At 37.1% G+C, this 21715-nt stretch overlaps 1 protein-coding gene across 7 annotated transcripts in view; it reads left to right on the plus strand.

Annotated features, from left to right (window-relative positions):
* The first annotated feature begins 682 nt into the window (after positions 1-682).
* MYNN (myoneurin) overlaps positions 683-21715 on the plus strand; it is a 33659-nt gene continuing 12626 nt past the window's right edge. For 3 of the 7 annotated variants that reach the window (XR_012022048.1, XR_012022049.1, XR_012022050.1), the window contains exons 1-8: positions 683-1616; positions 2507-2804; positions 6964-7757; positions 8492-8651; positions 10458-10636; positions 11527-11610; positions 12625-12711; positions 14456-14775. Coding sequence is in view for 3 of the 7 variants with exons in the window: in XM_072808011.1 (XP_072664112.1) it covers positions 1607-1616; positions 2507-2804; positions 6964-7757; positions 8492-8651; positions 10458-10636; positions 11527-11610; positions 12625-12711; positions 14456-14718 (1875 nt within the window). In the remaining 4 variants the exon portion in view is untranslated. Of the gene's footprint in view, positions 1617-2506; positions 2805-2889; positions 2952-6963; positions 7758-8491; positions 8652-10457; positions 10637-11526; positions 11611-12624; positions 12712-14455; positions 14869-16405; positions 21552-21715 lie in introns of those variants that run through there. The other 4 variants (XR_012022047.1, XM_072808013.1, XM_072808011.1 and 1 more) reach the window with 4 other exon arrangements.

The raw sequence follows: 21715 nt of genomic DNA on the forward strand, positions 1-21715 counted from the left end.
TTTTTAGGGCCCAGACTTTGAAATAGTGTCTTGTTTTCACTGTTTTTTTTTTTTTTTAACTAAAGCTATATAAAGCTTGTGGATTAAACAATAAATTCCTAAGTTTAAAAATGTCGGCCACTCACTTTTACTTAACCGTCTCAATGCTGCAGGAACCCACTTTTTTTTTTTTTTTAATAGGTATCTTAGTTAAGCCTATGTTTTTATCCCCTTAGCATCTTTGGCACACTGAGGGTTGGCAAGGGAAATAAATTGGTGAAATTAAAGAAAAAAAAAAAAGGTTGCAAATTCCCCTAAACGCCAGGAAAACCATGTTTTGCCCTTATTTTACACATACTTAGTGTCGTGCTTAGCTGCTTAGCGCCTAGTAGGGACTCATTTCTGAATAAACTGCCGAAGAGGGGGTTCTGACAAAATGTAAAAGTGGAATCGGAAGGATGCAATCTAGAACCAGCCTCAACCTTTATTTCCTTATAAACATAACGGTCGTGGCTTTATTCACAAATATGATTCCCACGGACCAGAGAGAAGGCCAAGAGCCAACAGGATGGCGTTGGGGGGAAAAAATCTCAGAAGAAACAAGGAAGTAAATTCCAGTGGGGACCGTCCTTTCGAATAAAGTCATGAGTAAACATCCGACGGTCCTGACACAAATTTTAACACAAAAAATGAAAAAATTTTTTTTTTTTTAGATTTAGGGTGTCCTCCAGGACCAGCGAGAAGCTCACCCTAACACCTTAATAGGGTGTATCCGACTGTTTCTGCGCCTTTTTTGTAGGTCACGCAGAGTCACTGGCATCCTTTCCCTCCGCTGTACAAAATCTGGATTCGATGTAAATCACCGTATTAAGATTTTTCGGGTCCAGACGCAAAACCTTTTCCGGTGTAGAGCCCACCTTCCTGCGATGATGCGCGTGCCCAGTGCTCCCTACAGGTTTGCTCCGCTGTGCTGCATCTTGTAACGCCAGGTGAGGATATCCCGGAAACTCAGCTACAGTCGGCCGAGGCAAACAAAACCCAGGGGGGTCCCTAGAGCCTTTCGGGTACGTAAGCTGACAAGGGGTGATCCTCCCAGCTCGAGAAACCTCCGCCGGCCGGGAGCCGCGGTGCACAAAGCAGCTGTTTGCACCCGCGGGGGCCGGAGTGACGGGGAGGATGACGGGAGAAACTACAAGCCCCAGCATGCAGTGCGCAACCTGGCTCCTGGAAACAGGCCCCCGGCGCGGCGCTGCCGGACCTCTGCCCAGACTGCGAGCGGGCCACCGGCGAGATGCTGACTGTCGGCCCGCCGCGATGTCTGCATGAGGAAGACAAGCGGGGCGCTGTGAATGGGCCCCTAAGTCCCCCTATCCGTGGCGTTCGCGGTTTCGCCGGTGTGGGGGGTGGGGAAGACCCCGGTATGCTGGGAAGTGGAACCTCTGTGGGCCATTCTGGTCTGTGCTCGCCGGACTCGGACCTCCGACGTCCCAGAGCCTCCGGCGTTTCCACGGGACGCCCGGGCCGGATATGAGGTCGCCGTTAGAAGGAAGAAGGAAGAGGCGGGGCGGGGCGCGGTGACGTCCTTCCAAGATGGCGGACAGAGCGTGAAGAAACTGTCCCCCTTCGGATGGCTCTAGGTGAGTTCTTGTTTCACACACACCCCCCCGCTCCCGTCCCCCAGCTTGCCAGTCCCGCTCTCTCCAGACGCTGGGTCTTTGTGGGGGCAGATTTCTTGGGGTTCGAATTCAGGGCGGGGCGGAGGTACTACCGTGGGAAGCCTGGGCGAGGCAGCCCGGCGCCGGCCTTGGCCGCAGCCTCTGCCGTGGGAGCTGGAGGTGGCGGCAGCTGGGCGAGGGGCAGTGCGGCCCAAGGCGGGAGAGCCCGGCTCCGGTTGTCCCTGCCCGGTGCGGCCCCGGGTGGAGGAGCGGGAGCGGGAGGGCGCGGCCTCCTCGGGGCGGCCGGCGGAGCCCTGACAACTCCGGGCTCTGCGCGTCTCCGCCCCCCGGGCCCCCGCCTCGCCTTCTGGAGCAGCTGTGTGCACCGCGGAGACTAACAGGTTGCGGTGACTTGAGAGCAATTTTAAAGAACTCATACCGTGTTGTTGTTTTTTTTTTTTTTTTTTTCCCCCCACCATCTGTTCAAAGGAGTCATTTCTTAGTTCGATTTTTTTTTTTTTTGCCAGCTCGCGCATGCGCCCTGAGCTTGAAAGTCTGAAGGTCCATCTGCTGCAAAAGCGTGTAATTTTGCGGTTCTCCCCCCCCCCCCCCCCCCCGCAGCTGGTGCAGTTTTTCGTTCATCGCCATTTATCGATGTGCCCGAAGCGCTGTGTTCGTTGGCCAAGATGTAACAGATAGACAGGAGCTTAGCCTTAGGCCTTCCTCCTAACTGTTGTCTTTGATAAACCAGGACTGGCTGTATTTTTGTCCGTATTCTGTCCCACGGCCCTTGTCCCCTTACCCGTTGCTTGGGTGAGACGTTTGATGAAAACTTAGGGTTACTGACTTCCTCGTTCTTTTTTGTCTTTTAGAACAAGGGGTAAAATTCCATTCTGGTATCAAAATGCAGTATTCGCATCACTGTGAGCACCTTTTAGAGAGACTGAACAAACAACGGGAAGCGGGTTTTCTTTGCGACTGCACCGTAGTGATTGGGGAATTCCAGTTTAAAGCCCACAGGAATGTGCTGGCCTCGTTCAGTGAGTATTTCGGTGCGATCTACAGAAGCACTTCTGAGAACAATGTCTTCCTTGATCAGAGTCAGGTGAAGGCTGATGGATTTCAGAAACTGTTGGAGTTTATATACACAGGAACTTTAAATCTTGACAGGTAAAGTACACATTTTTATGTTCACTTACAAAAGCTAGTCAGCAGTCTGTGGAACTTAACTGTATCTGTATTTTTCCCCATTCAGTCCCTTCCCTCGGAGTCTTCATCCATGGATGTGCGCATGCTGTTGTTGTTTCTCATAAAGAAGTCAGTATTGGGGCGCCTGGGTGGCTCAGTGGGTTAAGAGGCTGCCTTTGGCTCAGGTGGGGATCGCAGGGTCCTGGGATGGAGCCCTGCATCAGGCTCCCTGCTCCTCCGGCAGTCTGCTTTTCCCTCTCCCTCTCCTTCTCCCTTTTCTCCTCCCCCTGCTCATGCTCGCGCTCTCTCACATGCTCTCGCTCGTGCACTCACTCTCTCTCTCTCTCTCTCTCTCAAATAAGATCTTAAAAAAAAGTATTACTGATTTGGGATGGACATTTCTTAAACACAAAAAGCACAGGTGAAGAAAGAAGGGTGGTCCTCTGTGTTCGCTTAATAGAACTCTCATGTCTGACCTTAGATAGCAACGTGCAGGACTGCTTGCTGATCTTTATTCAGAAAAATAATTTCCTTGCAGTGTAAAGGGCAGTGACTCCTGTAATCTCTGTAGAGCTGCCAGCACTGATGCTTAACTCAGATCCAAGGAGCTAAAATGCGGTCTCTAAAACGCCTATTGCTGCCACTGTCACTAACAGGAATCTGATACTGCAGGCGCTGTGTGGACGAGCTAGATCATGAGTCTGAACCTAGTGCATTTAGGCGTTGTGGAGGGGAGAAGAGGGGATAATATCCCTGGCTCTCCTCTACCTCTTATGGGAATGTGAACATGACTGGATCATATTCTGATGGAAAAAGATGACGAGTGTTGGAGTTAGATGTAGCTTGTCAGTCACTGTGTTTCTGAGCAAGATGCAACCCCTGAGGGCCTCAGTTTCCCCATCTGTAAACACGAGATGGTGACAACTACAATGGTGCTGCTGTGAAGATGCAGGATTTCCTTGAAGGCCCTCTTCCCTGTGAACATTAGTTTCCTCTATTTTCTCTTTTCTACTCTCCTTTCTCTAACTCCACAAATTTTGGAGAAAACTTAGTAGAGAAACCAAAAGGAAACAAACCTCTGAAATTCTGCCACCCTCTGATAATCACGTTTAACATTTTGATAAATATGCTTTCATCCTTCTCCAGATAATCTCTGTATACACACATAGACGTTAAGCAGAATCCCTCTCTCCGTTTTACACGGCAGCTTATTGTGGAACTGTACTTTAAAAAGCTAGAAACAGGATGCTCCTTAATCCTTTTGAAAAGGAAACATACACTCTGGAATTAGTTTTAAATTTTGGTGTAATGAAATCTTTGAGTCAGTTCTGTATGAGTTGATTAAAGGAACAGACAAGTGTTCTAGGTTAACCTACATGACAAATTATTTAAATTTACTGAACAGTTGACTCCACAGGTGCCTCTTATCTAAATATTTAGAATATATAATATGAAACAACTGTAAAACTAATAAATTTTGGTTGGTCTTCAATTTAGTGGTTTCCCTTTCTCTATTAGCTTTTCCAGAACAATTTTGAATTGATCTGAACACACTGAAGAGCAGCTTACTTTGAACCTTCATGCAAAGAACCAATGTGAAAGAGACAAATTTTTGCTCAATCTTTTTTGGTACATATCTTTACTGGGAGCTAGTGGTTTGAGCCCAGTCACAAATATGAAAAGGCTTACATCAAAAGTAGGAAGTTTTAGAAAACAAAAACAAAAAAGTAGAAAGTTTGTACAACTTAGTGATTAAGCTTGGTGAAAAAAACAAAATAATAGAGAATTAAGTGGATTCACAGGCCAGATTTCCTTGGTCACCTGTTAGTTCTAACACATAGTGATCTTGTACAAGTTACTTTCTTTGGACCTCTGAGCCTTCCTTTGTATATAAATTGGGATTACTATAGATTGCATAGACATGTCCAGAGGATTAAATGAACTATTCATGTAAAGTATTTACCCATATACCTAGCAATATGTAATGAAATGACTTTCAGGGACTGTTCAAAGATGAAACAAGTTTCAAGCACTGTAACTTCATGCTTGTAAACATCAGATTATTTGTTGATGTAAACAAATACTGATTGGTGCTTTTAACTGTAACTGTGGTTATAGGCTGTCTACGAAATAGATGAATAATTTGTACAAAATACTGTATCAGTACTGAACACTTAATGTGCTACTCAGTGCTAGTTTCTTTTGTTCTTAAAGGCTACCAGACTTTGTTATGTGTTTGATGCTTCATTTTATGGAGCACTAAGTGTAATTATGATTTGAGGCCTAAGTATAATAAGTGATCAGTTTGGCTTCATTCTAGTGGTATCTCTCATTTATTGTAATTTAAGAATAGACTATGTAACAAAATTAATTAAAATGCCTAAGGAATAATAACATTTTTGGGAAGTGATGATGCTACTGTATACATGGCAAAAAAATATTTGGTATAAGAGATGAACAAGATTGTGTTTATATTTGTAGCATTTGTGCTATATCTTTGCAAATAGAGAATTAGTTTCAAAGGTCATTCATTATATATTCCAAAATTATAGCTGGAGGACATAAGAAAATAAATCTTTAAGTAATGTTTTTTCATCTAGAGGAAAGACTCCATTTGCAAATAGATAATATTCCAAAAGTTTTTTTATAATATGTTTAGGAACTTCAGGTATATTTTCCCAGAGAATAAAATATTCCCTATATTTGTGTACTTGTGATTAGGTTTTCAAACTGGCCTATAAACCTATTTAATCTATAATGATTGTGTATAGAAAGAAAGGCAGTTTTTTAAAAGCCAGTGTAATGTTAAATTAAAAAAGAGGAAACATACAGGTGGCACTTGAAGTAAAGAAGCTTTCATTAGATGATGAGAAAATGGATAGAGATCTATAGATACTGGAGTATACATTCAAAGACCTAAGTGGTTCATGACACTAGTTAATTTTTTATTTCATTTCAAATTTTACTTTTTTTTTTTAATAAAAAAAGATGTTCTAATAGCACTACATATTATCAGCCATGATTAAAACCATTTTCTGGCTCATATATATAATGAAGGAGGGTAAAAAGAAAAGTTTCTTCCTGAAGAGTTTAATATTATTTGGGGGAAATGGCAAGTAGGAAGGTTACTTGAAGGGTATGTTTGTGTGCATGTATATCCATCCTCAGATAACTAAAAGGGTCCTATTTTTGTATTAATACCAACTCAACTCTCAGATTTTATAGCTAAGAAAAATCAAAGTGCCCAGAGGTACTGACTTACCCTGATTAATTCACCTAGTAATGCCAGAGCCAGTGCTAGAGTAATCAATTTTTCACTACGTTGTAAACTTCTGGGGGGCAGGGACTATTTGATATTTCTTAATATCCCTCTTAGTGTACCACACACAGTAGATGACCAGTAAATTTTGACTGGAACATTGAACAGTGTGAACTGAAGTCTTTCTATGTAATTCTAATAATGACAGACTCCAACTACTGAGGGTTGAGTCTCTCTCTCTCTCTCTCTCACACACACATTGGACAGTTTTTAGAGATTAGTGTATTCTAAATCCTTGTTCTTTCCAAGTATAATCAACAAAGCAGCAGCATTGGCATCACCAGCAAGTGTGTTAGAAATGCTGACACTTTGGTCCCACCACAGGCCTTACCACAGAATCTGAATCTACATTTAACAAGACATCTGAGTGACTCACGTGTGTGGGAAAGTTTGAGAAGCACAGTTAAAGTCCCTCACGGGAGCAGAGCAACTTGCTGTTGCCAGTCCAGGAAAGGTGCTTGCTATCTGAATAGGTCTCAGGATGAATGAGAGAAGTCAGCAAGTTGCCAACAGCTACTTTTGTGTTTCAAGTGTTTTTTAAGACATGCAGTAATTTTAACATTTTATTTTCCCCTAGTAGTACATATGTAGTATGTAACTATTCAAGTTCTGCAAAACGGAGATTTTTGCCTACACATATTCTGAATGAGTACTTCTGAATGAGTAAATGCATTTTTGTAAATCTGTTCTTTTAGTTATGTGTTTTTCATCATTCTGCTTCATTAGGTTTTGTGTGAAAAGACATTGAAATATATGTACAGCTCTGTTTCACAAAGTTTTTCTTTGCTCAGAATATTGTCATTTAGCCTTGTTTCCTTACAGTTGGAATGTTAAAGAAATTCATCAGGCCGCTGACTATCTCAAAGTGGAAGAGGTGGTCACTAAGTGTAAAATAAAGATGGAAGATTTTGCTTTTATTGCTAATCCCTCTTCTACAGAGATATCTAGTATTACTGGAAACATTGAATTGAATCAACAGACTTGTCTCCTTACTCTACGGGATTATAACAGTCGGGAAAAATCAGAAGTGTCTACAGATTTAGTTCAGGCAAATCCTAAACAAGGGACTTTAGCAAAGAAGTCTTCTCAAAATAAAAAGAAGAAGAAGGCCTTCAGCTCCCAGAAAACAGGACAGAATAAAACAGTGCAATATCCCAGTGACATTTTAGAGAATGCATCTGTTGAGTTATTTTTAGATGCAAATAAATTATCCACACCTGTAATAGAACAAGTTGCACAAAGAAATGATAATTCAGAACTCGAGTTGACATCAGTCGTGGAAAACACTTTTCCAGCACAAGATATTGTGCAAACTGTTACAGTGAAACGGAAACGTGGAAAATCACAGCCAAACTGTGCTCTGAAAGAACACTCTATGTCCAACATAGCCAGTGTCAAGAATTCTTATGAGCTGGAGAGCTCTGGGGAAGAGCTGGATCAGAGGTATTCCAAGGCCAAGCCAATGTGCAACACATGTGGGAAAGTGTTTTCGGAAGCCAGCAGTTTGAGAAGGCACATGAGAATACATAAAGGAGTTAAACCTTATGTCTGCCACTTGTGTGGAAAGGCATTTACCCAGTGTAACCAGCTGAAAACACATGTAAGAACTCATACAGGTAAGACTGGTTTGTGGGAGATACACTTGTTTATATGCTGTGGCTGAAACAATATTTTTGTACAGAATAAATTAATATGCAGTGTTGACTTTGTGACCAACATTTGGTATATACTTGCATTCACAAAGTATTTAGCATGTTAGAGTATTGAAAATTTCTTTGTAATGGTGACCAAGTATTTAATGGCTGTTTGTTTTATTGCTGCTGATAACCCTGGGGTCCTAATGTATGAGGTCTTTCTACCATTTTCCCTCATAGTTAAACATAAGCTTGATTCTAGCTTGCTAAGTATTTAACAGAGACAAAGATTAAGAGAACTGAAAAAACTAGTTACAACTCAGGACAACTCTCAGACTTTGTCAACACATCTCACCTCCTGCTGCCCAGAATTTGTCAACTTCTGAATGTGTTTCTTTAGAATTACACATACTTTCATTCCTCAGCCTCTACATTTACCTTTGTTGGTACACTTAGATTTTACTTTTTAAGATGCAGTATGTATTTCTCTCATTGATCACCTTTCACTATTATGAGTTGAGAAACTCTGATTTAATTCTACCATTGTTTTCAGTAGACAATCTGGAGAAAATCCTATTTGCCTCTTTATTTCTAGCAGTTAACATTTTTGAATACTGAGAATAGTACTGTTGATAAACTCTTGAAAGCTTATGTGGCTCAAGCAACTAAAACAAGATCTCCTTTTAAATATAAATTGTATTTGCTTGTTCTTTTAGGTGAGAAGCCATACAAATGTGAATTGTGTGATAAAGGATTTGCTCAGAAATGCCAGCTGGTCTTCCATAGTCGTATGCATCATGGTGAGGAAAAACCCTATAAATGTGATGTATGCAATTTACAATTTGCAACTTCTAGCAATCTCAAGATTCATGCAAGGTAAAAAACAAAAAAATAAGTTGTTTGATCTTTGAGTCTGTTGTCCACCACAGTCTTTTGAATAGACTACTTTATTAGCACTCAGGATAGTAGAGTTCTAATTGTGGCTCCATCATTAAATTTTCTTAGAATGGTCGAGGAACCAGAAGGAAGCCATGGTGACTAGAGAGGGATGATAAGGGAGAGAAATGAGATCAGAATGGCGATAAGACTTATAGATGGCATAAGGTTTTATAGGCCTAAAGCTTTTACTCTCGCGATTGGGAAGTAGGTGATGTGATCTTGCTTGCATTTTAAGGGGATGACTCTGGCTGCTGTATTAGAGGAAAAAGTGTAAGATTGTAAGAGTAGAAGCAAAGCTACCAGTTAGGAAGCTATAGGTAAAACTCAAGTGAGAGTGGTAATGATTTAGGCCAAAGTGGTAACAGTGGTAGAGATAAGAAGTTGTCAGATTCTGGACATATTTTTAAAGGTAGAACAACAAAATTTGCTGCAGATTGGATGTAGGGTATGAAAGAAGCAAAGAAGAGTGGGATCAAAGATGATTCTGAGGCTTACAGCCTGCACCTGAGAAGATGAAATTACTATTAACTGAAATGGAGATTTGTGGGTAGAGCAGTTGAAGAGAGAGTACAGGCATTCAGAGTAGACATCTGAACATAGTAAACTTGTGGTGACTCTTAGACATCTGAATGGAGTTGTACATTGGTTATGTAAGTCTATAGTTCAGAGGACTGGTTTGAGCTGAAGATAGAAATGTGGGAGTCTTCAGCATATAGATAGTATTTAAGGCTATAACACTGAATGAGGTCACCCAGAGAATGAATGTGGATAGAAAAGAGATCAAAGGACTGAATCATGAGGCACTCAGAGGTGACTAGGAAGGAGCAGCCAGTATCGGAGGAAAACCTAGACTGCCCTGGAATCCAAGAGAAGGAAATTATTCCAGAAAGGAGCAATCAGCTATGTCAAATTCTGATGATAGGGAGGTGACGATTGAGAATTAACTATTGGATTTAGTAGAGTGAGAGGTCAGCAGTGCTCTTGACAAGCAATGTTAGCAGAAGCTAGTAGAGAAGAGATTGGTAAAGAAGAAATGAAAGTAGAACACTTGGAGATTCAAATTTTTGATAAAGGGGAGCAGAGAAATGGAGGAGCAAGAGGTCTAGGGTCTTTTTAAATATTGAAGACATTAATATATTTGTATGCTGCAGTACAATGAGATGGGAAAACTGAATGGTGGAGGAAATTACAGGAATGATATCATTAAGCAAGGGGGATACTATCTTAATTATGCAAATGGTAGTAGTTGGATTTAGATGAACTGTCACCCTCATGTTAGAGTTAACCAGAAGGACAGCAAATACATAGATGCAGATGGCCATAGGCAGAGAGTTTGGATGGTGGAAATTTTCTTCTGATTGCTTAAATTTTTCTCAGTAAAACAGGAAGCAAGGCCATCCACTAAGGATGAGGATGGGTGAGGAAGTGCTGGAGGTTTAAGGAAAGAATTTTGAAGAGTGAGTGAATGGACAAGTGAAAATAATTGCCTGTGGTATTAGGGGCACACTTGACAACCATATAAAGATGATGGTAAAATGTTTTTAACTGATCTTAGAACAGATAATAACCAAAACATTTATTTTTGACAGTATACATTGAAACTGTTGATTTTAAATACACGTTTTTGGACTGTTAAGATGAAGTAAAATACTGTGTGAAAATTGTATGAAAAATGCTTATTATATAGGTTGGACCCAAATTGTTCTACTTACCAGCATGTACTTTATATTTATTTATGAATAGGAAGCATAGTGGAGAGAAGCCATATGTCTGTGATAGGTGTGGACAGAGATTTGCTCAAGCCAGCACATTGACCTATCATGTTCGTAGGCATACTGGAGAAAAGCCTTATGTGTGTGATACTTGTGGGAAGGCTTTTGCTGTCTCTAGTTCTCTTATCACTCATTCTCGAAAACATACAGGTAAGATTTTGACAGAGATGTTTAAAATAAGGAAAGTTGTAAATAAAAGAAAGAAAAAGGGAAATTGAACCCTTAAAGAAAATAGATTACAGACTTTGTGTTGTATATCTGTTGTGTTTGTGCTTGTTGAAACTTCTTGTGTTTGTGGTTTTCACATAAATATTAGGTTTAAAAGCAGACATTTTCTAGATAATAATAGTGGGTAGAATTTTTTATCTATCTTCTATGTATAGTAGAATCAGATAATTTTGACAATATATAAACTTGAGTTGAGACATATTTTATGACCTTAGAAAAAATCCTTAGCCTCTTGTTTCACTTCTCTTGAATAAAACAAGAGTGAAATCACAGGGTGGGGGGGTGGGTTTAGGTGGAACATTGATTTTTATGACTTCTTAGGACTTGTCCTACGCAGACATTCTAAGATTGGTAAATTTAACGGATACTTTGAATGCAGAGTATCAGTTTTGAAGCAAATTATACTCAAAGACTTTCAGTTTGATAGGGTACTTTTTAAAATAGGTCTTTCCAAAATAATAATATTTCTCTTAATAATATGGTTAAGATAGGAAGAATTAAAGTAATGGATTGATGAATTTTTAATCTTGTTTGTAATCATATAAAAATTGAACTTCTTGCCCAACTCTAGTCTACTGGAGGATATTTGCAGAAATAAAGTTTTATTCTATGAAAGGGATCAGGTTACATGAACAGTGTAAAATAATTAATATTCATCTAAGTCAGATCACACTGAAGATACCTCTAAAATACAATATATAAAGAGGTTTTAATTTACATAAATTTTAGAACAGGTTACTTTAGATTATTGTAATTGATAAATATTATATTGGTATAGTACACCACTTCGCTATCTTTTATTTTCCATCTAGGTGAAAAACCATACATATGTGGTATTTGTGGGAAAAGTTTTATTTCCTCAGGAGAGCTCAACAAACACTTTCGATCCCATACAGGTCTGTGTTTAGGGAGAACGTATTATTTTTTGTTCTCTCTAATTTCTTTTTATGTAAGCCTTGACTTTAAACCATTATGGACTATGTGGTATCTAGTCTTACTCTACCTGTCGCAATATTTTAATGTATAAATATCAAGTTTTTATTTGCTTTGGTTTTTTTTAGTTACTTGGAGTAGTATTAATTAAATTTGGTCTAGAATTGTATAGATTTTCTAATAGATAATAATAGTTCTTAAATGGTTTGGATTCAGTTACACAAGTGTATCAAGAAATGAAAAGGAATAGATAATATAGATAATACCAAGATAATATCAGATTATTCTCATCAAGTAATGTTCAGTTCAGTAAGCATATTTCCAGAATTTTAGTATTGCCATGTAAATACTAATATTTACAATATTAGTATTGTGTAATAGTATTGTGTAGTATGAAAGAAATATGGAACAAATAAATTAAAACGAAGGAAAATGCCATTTTGAAAATGTACTATTTTCATTTTTAAAATTATTCCTTATAATTCCTATTTAGAATAGTATGAGCACCTGGTAGATATTTAATAGTCTATGTTCTCATGCTCCTTAGTTTATAAAGCATTGAACAGCTTTTATTTCAAAGGAATTATAATTTTGTAGCATTTTATTGTCCCTATTTTTCTAATTTGTAAGCTACCAGAAAGCAGAAACTGTAATTACACATTTTTTCCCCCTTACCCTGTTCCTCTTAGGGTCTGGCATATAACTGACACTTACTAAATATCTAATAGAAATAAAAGAGTAAGTTAAATTTCTGTTAATGAAAATGCTCAACTTTCCCAGAAATTGGAGATGCTTTGTATAAAGAAGTGTCTAATGTGTATAGTTTCATTTCACTATATTATAACCAAGTGATTAAAAAGGTCCTTTGAAACTAAATTTAAACAGTATAGTAAATGTCTGCATTGTGTTCATAGACATTGATATTTTTGTCTTAGCTTCTAAAATATTGAGTTTAAACTTTTTAACTTGCTTTTCAGGAGAAAGGCCATTTATCTGCGAATTGTGTGGAAATTCTTACACAGATATTAAAAATTTAAAGAAGCACAAAACAAAAGTCCATTCCGGTAAATGTTTGTGTTTTATAAAAATTTGGTGTTCTCCTGTTGGTGCTATTCCTAAATTGTTGAGATGCACAGTATAACAGTTGAAATTAGATGTATGTTTTTGGAAGCTAAATATATATTTATTAGGAAGCTTTATAACTTGTAAATAAGTCACTAAGAATATCTTTCCATATTGACTTTCTAATAAACAGTACTTGAAATATTTCCTCTTTTAAAAAGCTGATTTATGAAGTTCAAGAATGAAACAATATTAAAAAATATGTATCATTATTCTTCATATTAGTCTGAGTTACCTAGGAATTATTAGTTTTTCTTCTCTTCTCTTCTCTTCTCTTCTCTTCTCTTCTTTTCTTTTCTTTTCTTTTCTTTTCTTTTCTTTTCTTTTTTCTTTTCTTTTCTTTTCTTTTTTCTTTTCTTTCGTTTTGTGAAGAAGGCATTATGAACCCTAATCCAGAAACATTGAATAGGAAATAGGGTAATGAGTAGTCCCAGATTGGTACATAAAAATGGAAAGCCAGACTACAAAATTTTAAATCTGTTGCTTAAAATGAATCCTTCAAAAAGTTGTACTGTGTCACAATTAGAAACAAAACCCTAGGCTTCTTCAGAGTACAGAGATGTTAACAAGTCTACTGAAACATCATAAGGATTAAGTCAGGAACATCTGAAAACTGCAGTGTTAGTTCAGCAAACATTAAATGCCTCTACCTCCAAAATACACATAACTGCAAGATAAAGTTGAACAAGGCACAGTCTTAGTCCTCAAAGAGTGTACAATCTGGTGTGGGAGACCAGAAATCTAAATAACTGTGATTATAAGAAAAATGTAAGGTATAATGGAGATACAAAAGTGTGAAGGAAGAGATTAAATCCTTCTGAGGTGAATATTGGAAAGGCTTAATTCTACGGAACTGGAAGGAAAGAGTTCAAAGGATAGAGATAGGAAAAGGAAGGTTTGTCCCAGGCAAAGAGAACATTGTAAAGAGAGTCATTGGGACAAGAAGTGCAGGTTATATTCTTGGCTAGTTGAACTGAAGAGTGGTTTGGCAAGAACAGAGAGAATTATAATTTTATAGAAGTAAAAATGCAGTTTTGTCTAATAAAGACAAGGAGATTGAAATCATGTAAATACCTTGGAGTGACAGGAGCATGGTAAAGCTCATGGGAACTTTGAAGGCACAAGTGTATCATAGTCAGTGTGATAATCACTCCCTTACATAGAGCAGAATTTCTCACTTCTGAAAATATACAAAAGTGCCATGCCCCTGAACTTGAACTCAGAGAATAGCATGAATTACTTATTAATACATCAGTGAATAAATTTATTATGAGTGTAGCACTATTATTAAGTACTTTGAAGGAATTAGAGAAGCATAACTTGACATTTACCCTTAAGGAATTTATAGTCTGGTTGAGAATTCAGGGCATCTAAAGTAGAATGTTCAGTAGCAATAAGAGAGATGTCACAAGATGATACATGAAAAATTGACAAGTGAACAATAAAATAGAAATGCTTACTCTAGAATAATTAAGTCCATTTTCAGTTCAAGTTGGTGCTTGAACCTAGGCTTGAGGTCTGTATTGAATTTGAATAGATAATGCAGGTAAATCAGCACAAGAGAAACAGCACGAGTAAAAGGTGTGGAGAATGGAATGCAAGTTCTGGGAATAGTGAGCAGATTTAGTCTATCTAAGGGTTTTTGTTTTGTTTTCAAAGATAGCATACTTTCCCTTTCTATTTCAGGTGCAGATAAAATTCTAGATTCTGGTATAGAGGATCATCCCTTGAGTGAACAAGATTCCATACAAAAAAGTCCTTTATCAGAAACATTGGATGTGAAACCTTCTGAAATGACTTTACCACTATCTCTTCCACTTGGAACTGAGGACCACCACATCCTTCTGCCTGTCACAGATAATCAGTCTCCTACATCAGATACGTTGTTGAGGTCAACTGTGAATGGGTATTCAGAACCACAGTTGATTTTTTTACAGCAATTATACTGACTTTATGAGGAATATGGAATTGCTAAGACATCTCTGGTAGTAAACATAAACTCTCTGGTAAGGTGCATATATTATATTAAATTACCATTCATTTGAGTTGTGAACATTATTTTTCATTCACTGAAGTAAACACCTAATGCTGCATCGTAACTGCAATGCTTGTTTTGATTTTTGGCTTTTATATCTAGATTATAAACATAACGTGTTAAGAAGTGAATTATACTGTAGTAGCACTATTTTGGATGAGTAAGTTTTATTTTCTTTTAGAGCTGCCTTAATTCATTTTTATTTTGCATTTTGAATTGCCTTTCATTTATTGAAATGGAATCTTTCCGTTTATATGAGTCGGTTTTGACCTGTGGGATTTTTTAGTTTTGTCCCCCTCAAAATTTAAGCAAAATCGATGATAGTATCAGCCAAGAGTGTTGCTGTTACTGAGCCCCTTAGGCCAATACATAAACTATGAGGGAAATGTAAATTTTCATATTTCTTCTTAAGAGAATTTCGGTACTGATAAGAATTGTGCTATTTAATATATTCCATTGGAGGTAACTTTTCTACTGAAAAAGGTGTTTTTCTTAAAAGCTAGAAAACTGTATATTATTCATTTTTGTTCATTTAGAATTCAATATTCTGGAGAATAGCAAGAGTCCGTACTTTTGAGTTATCTGAGACTATATTTGCAATATGAGTTTTAAATAGATCATTGATGTTTTTAACTTGTTAAAAGACAATTTCAAAATTTGATTCAAGTTATGTTTTAATAGGTTTCTAGATTACTGGAGATGAAAATATACAGAGTTTTGAAAATTTTTGATAAGCCTCTCTTATACCTGTTACACTCTTTTTACAATACTAAGTTCTAAAAAAAATTTTTAAATATAAACTTAATGCATACTCTAAATCATTTGGCCTCTGAATTGACACATCATAATTATGTAAAGAGTTAAGAAATTAGCTTCAGTTGTAAATGAACATTTGAGGAATCAGAAAGCCCGTTTATTAAATATTTTATATTTAAGTTTTCTATAGGTTTTGAGTTTTAAAATTTTAAAAATTAAACCACAACATTTGGCTATTGTCATAGTTTCACAGTAGTCTGCTTCCTTCCTGCTGAATGTAGAAAATTGAGTATCATTTGAATATTTACTACCAGTCTTCCCCATCCCACTTTTGCCACATAATTGATTTTTTTTACTGCCTAATCTTTCAGCATTAAATTCTCAGTTCCACAGAGTCAGTTCCTATACTGCTGATAAACACCATGGTGACATTATTTCATATTTCTGCTATGCGTTAGCTGTGGCTTATATGTTTTCTGGCTTTAAACTACACTTACAATAAACTTAAAGTGGGTTTTTTGGGTATTGATTTCTTTAATTGTATTTTCTCTGGCATCCTAGTCAGAGGAACCAGCTAGGAGAGGACGTAGTAAAACTCCTGAATTCTTGTAGAGATTGTCACCATTTCCCAGCACACTCAGCATTTTCACCATAGCATTTGCCACCAGTGGGACTGACTTAACTGAATAGACTTTGAACTCTATTGCCTTTATATAATAGATGTCAAGCTTCACATTTATTTATCTAAGAAATCTAATTATGCGTGTGTATTAATACACTGGTTTAAATACAATTTACAAAGTCCTAAAATGTTCAACTAATCTCTTCTGGCTTAAATTCAATAGGAGTTTATTGGGATGTGAAGAAATTAAGGAAAATTAAAAGACAGCCTCTTTAAGAAGTCTGCTGAAATGAAGAGGTTATATTTAATTTATATCTTCATTAATCCAAGCATCTATTGAATAAAACTTCAAAAACCGCTACAGTGATGTCAAAATTTTATGAGAGCAGTAGTTACCAAATTGCAACTAATATGATGGTAATTAGCATTTTGCATAGATTAGCCTTCAGATTTATTATTTTTAATATTATTGGATTGGAATGGCTAAGGTTGATTTACTGTGCTTTTTCTTCATCACAGTATCTGTTCTTGATAGCTAAAATAATTTTATTTTAAATTGACATGGCTTGATGCTCTTCCAGAGTGACATGTAAGAAATCTTGAAGGCTGAGGTTGCAAACTTGTCATTCTTCTCAAAATTCTATACTATTCCTTATTATAATACGCATATATTTTAGTTGTATCTGGTATCATCCTAACACTCATAATTATCATTTTAATTAAGTCTTTTTAAAAATATATTTGTTAAATGCAGTTTTCGGAAAAGTCTATTCTTAATTAAATATGACTAAATTTTTGAAAGTCTGTTTAGGATGTTGAAGATCTTACTGAGATTATTTTCTAAAATAATTTTGTATGTATTAGATTATTTCTACTGTATTGTTAGATTTTAGAGTTTTTAAAAAGAAACCATAGATTATATATAAATGATTTTTTGCTGTTTTTAAATGGTATTTGTTTTATGTTTAATTTCATAGGATGATTTTGATAGACATATTTTAGAAAAAAATTTTTAAAGAAAACGTTCAATCAGTTCTCTTGCAAAAGCAGTTTATCACTTCTGTATATTTCAATTCTGCAGAAATTATACAAATGAGAGTAGTTGAAATGTACATGTATAAAGACAATCTACATGTTCTTGTTTTTTAAAATATACTAGGACAATAGTTGTAACATTTGATGGATATCAGAAACATTTAAAAAAATAACACTATCCAAACCCCACCCCACCTCAGGCCTACTGAATCGTCCAGTCTCTGGGACATATATGCTGGAAAAGCTCCACAGGTGATTTTAATATAACCAGACATTGAGAACTATCTTAAATGTTTCTTGTCTTTTGGGGAAGCATTTAAAAATGAAGCCCTTCATATAACTTTCCATCTTATACTCAGATTTTAAGTCTTTAGAATTTCCCTAGAAATAGCACCAAGTAAAAAGAAATTGTATTTTAACGCAATTTCTGTAAATTCTATATTTTTACTCATTATTTATGAACAGTATGGAGTTTTAGTTAATGGAGCATTAATTTCTTGAAACAGTGGTATGGTTACTCTCTTGTTCTCTTCAACCCCTGCCACCATTGATTCAAGAGAGATTTGGTGTATTTGCTTAAAGAATTAGGTAATTATCAGGTAGACTTAATAACCATCCAGAAATAGGGTATTTAGTTTCAAAGTAAACATCATGGATGTGAACAGGTATTTGCATTAAAATGTTTAGCCAGTATTTCAAATGCTGGAAAATTTTTGAAATCAAGATACATAAACCTGCAAAGATAAGGTAAACACCACCCTTAAGTCAAATAGGAAAGACAAGCCTGAACATAATGGCAGTAAAACAAGACAGAATGTCACGTGTTTCAGGGGAAGGCAAGGAAGGAAATACGGAGCAGTCAACAAGAGCTGAATGGACAGAAACAGGGCCAGTTGTTCCCTAATAGACAAACAGGAGATGGATGATGGGAAGGAATGTGCACAAAGCTAGCTGAGACAGGCTAAACGAAGAAAGTATGAAACAGGGAGGAGGTAGGAGTCAAAGACATGTCCAGCACTATGCCTGATACATCTTACATGAAATAGTTCTCAATCCTTAACCTGTGCTAAAGGAGTAGGATTGGATAACCAGGTTGGTAACCTGTGGTCTCTCACACCCAAGCTGAAGGGTGGGGATTAGAGGATCAGACAGCCTACATTTGTAACACATGATTCCATACTTAGATCTGCAGCTTAACTGAACATCTTACTAGGGAGAAAGAATTCTTAGGCCTGACCAAACTGGTTAGATTCTCAAGAATTTGAGCTCTGAAATTCAGAGACTTAAGTTTTGGAACATGTATAAGTGAAAAGATCATTTAGAACTGGCCCAGAGTGAGTGAAGCAAGCCAAAGTCTAAAAGAAATTATGAATAAGTAGAGAAAGCTGGTCTACAGAATGAAGCAAGGGAATGAAGTAAGGTCACAGAACCAAGCCACTGATTCTCTGTGAGAGAGAGGTGTGGCCTTGGAGTCCCCATTCTTGAGGTGGCACAGCACTGTCATCATCCTGGATGCCAGTGATTTTTTTTTTCCTGTTGTATCCTTACAGTAAATATCCCTTTTCTTAGGCTTGAATGCATTTCTTTTCCTTGCAGTTAGACAGCTCTGACTTTAATAAGACATCTAAGTTTTGATCCTTAATGACTGAGATGATGAGATGCCATTAAGTGTGATAGGGAAGATGAAGAAGAGGTTTATGGAAGAAAAGGCTTTATTTTAGATGCACTGAATTCGATTGGTGGTACAACAGCCATGTGAAAATGTCTAGTAGTACTTGGAAATAGAGCCCAAAGTCTAGGAGAGGTTAAAGCTAGAGCTCAGATCTTGTAGGCTAATGATTACTGGCATAGCAATGATTAAGGTGGGCCTGGGAGATGGTACTAAGCAAAAGAAAATCTTTGGGGAAATACATTTAAAGAATGAGCAAAAAGATAGGAGTGGCTGGGTGGCTCAGTCAGTTAAGCATCTGACTCTTGATCTCAGCTCAGGCCTTGATTTCAGGATCGTGAGTTCAAGTTCCGCTTTGGCATCATGCTGGGCATGGAGCCTACCTTAAAAAAATAAATAAATGATACAAAATGATAACAGGAAGAACACCAGGGTAGTGCAAATTTTATGAAGATGAAAGTGGTTTTGTACTGGTCATATGGTACAGAGAAATAGGGTACAAATCAAAGAAAACTTTTGGTTGGGTAATTGGAGTATGATGATCCTTTGAGAAGGCAGTTGGAGTAATAGCGGAGATAGAAGCTAGCTGGATATGGTTTGAGTAGTAGTTAAGACATGATTACTATTTAGTTGAAAAGCAGTGTGGAGCAGAATCATTTTTTGTCAGTATATAAAATAAAGCACTTTATTTCTTACTTTCAAAACTGAAACATTGTAAAATGATGAGCTTACTATGATTTGCAACACCATAATCAGAGGCTGCATTTGAGCCTGATCTTAAAGCATGACAAGAGGAGGATGGAAGGAAACTATATGGTTACAGATGTACTCTTTACAGTTCAGATGTGCAAAGAAGTGGGAGTTTTCTGACAGACAACTGCATTTCCTTCCACTTGAGCTCCCACCCCATGGGAAGTCAGGAAAATAATAACTTTTAGTCTCAGCCAGTTGAAAAGGAAATACAATTTATGACATTGTAAGGTAATGCTTAAACTTTTGAAAATGCTCTTGTTTCTGTCATTTGTTTTCTCTTTAATCTGGCATCCAGATGTATGGAGGGGGTTTAAATAACATAATCAGGGAAAACAGTGTCTTCAGTTCTTCCACTTCTCTGGGTATCCTACTGGCCTCTGATGCACTAGGCAACAGCTTGTAAAATAGGTCATCAGGTTTGTCCTAGCTTGGTCAGAGCCCAGTAGTTCTTGACTAAATTGGCCTCACCTTGGTTCTAACAAATGTGGAGACCTCTGACATTTCTGCAGTTCTGATCAGGGTGCAGTATAACCTGTGGCTGCCCACCCGCCCCAGCCAGCAGACTCAAAGCAAGCCTTTTTGCTTCCCATTCATCAACTTCCCACTCAGCTACCGTCTGAGTTTCTGAGTCTCCCCTTGGGAGAATAAAGAAACTTGTAGGTGCCCTCCATACAACACAAGAACAGAGATTACACTGGACAGGCAAATCTCATTACCGAGGTTTACTTTCATGTGACTGTTTCCTACCCAGCCTGAGGAGAGGCCACCTCTTTCTAGAATCCTGTAAACTCCCCTACTACCCAGCATATTACAGATATCTCAAAGCAATAAAAGATGAACTATTGTACAAAAGGAGTCCGACACAGTAAATTCTACAAGATTCAGTTTATATAAAATTCAAAAACAGGCAAAACTATATGGTGTTAGAAGAAGTGGTTGCCTGTTGGAAGAAGGTTGAGGGAGCTTCTCGGAAGCGTGTGGAATTTACTATCTATATCTAGGTCATGGCTAACATGGATGGGTTAACTGCGTGATAATTCATCGACTTGTTCACTTAAGTTTGTTTTTTTCTTTTTTGAGGTGGCTCAGTTGTTTAAGCATTCAGCTCTTGATCGCAGCTCAGGCCCTGATCCTCAGGGTTGTGAGTTCAACCCCACATTGGGTTCCATGCTGGGCATGGAGCCTACTTTAAAAAAAATTGTACTTTCTGTATGATTGCTGTACTTCCATTTTAAAAAGTATATATTCAAAAAACTAACTTGAAGAATGAGAAAACCAGAGCATTGGTTCTTAACTTTGAGATTAAAGACCTGGATTGTAAAAATGCAGATTCCCCAGACTATCCTCGGAAGTTTTGATTCAGTAGGTCGGACTCTAAGAATCTGTAATTTTAACATTTGCCTCAGTGGTTTTGATGGTGCACACTTTAAAAATGCTGATTAGCATCTGTAGTTTAACAAACTATCCTTAACTCTGGACAGATACTCAAGTATAAAAGATTTGTCATATTGTTACTTGAATCTGAATTTATTGGATCTCTAATTGCTAGGAGCAACATTTCCTCGCCCAGCTTAATGTTTTACAAATGTAATAATAGTTGTTTAAATTGTTCCTATTTTTTTCCTATGGCTTGGTTTTAGTGCATCCATTGAATTCTGCAGATTTTCAAATTTGATTAAAAGAATTTTATTCATTTCTTTTTGCATTCTTAACAATACAAAGACATTTGATTTTTCTGAGATATACAGCCTTTTTAGATAGAATATTTAGTTCTAGATTATTCAGCATGTAATAATGTAAAAGAACTCTGTAAAAAAAACAGCCAGTCTTTATATCTTCAGAGCAGAGATCTTAAAATGGAAATAAGATTTGAACACGCAGAACATTGTCAAGTAATGTCTGATAAAACCTAGTAAGTAAAATCACTAACTAGTAAAATAAATCAGTTTGTCAGGATACATAATGTCATTTGTATAATTCTGTAATCTATACAGTATAGTTTTGTTGGTTCCATTGTAAACATTGGCAGATCTTTAAGTGATTTTCACATCAAAGGAAGGTCATATTATTTCTAAA

The sequence above is a fragment of the Canis lupus genome, chromosome 31 (assembly GCF_048164855.1).
Source record: "Canis lupus baileyi chromosome 31, mCanLup2.hap1, whole genome shotgun sequence".
Lineage (NCBI taxonomy): Eukaryota > Metazoa > Chordata > Mammalia > Carnivora > Canidae > Canis > Canis lupus.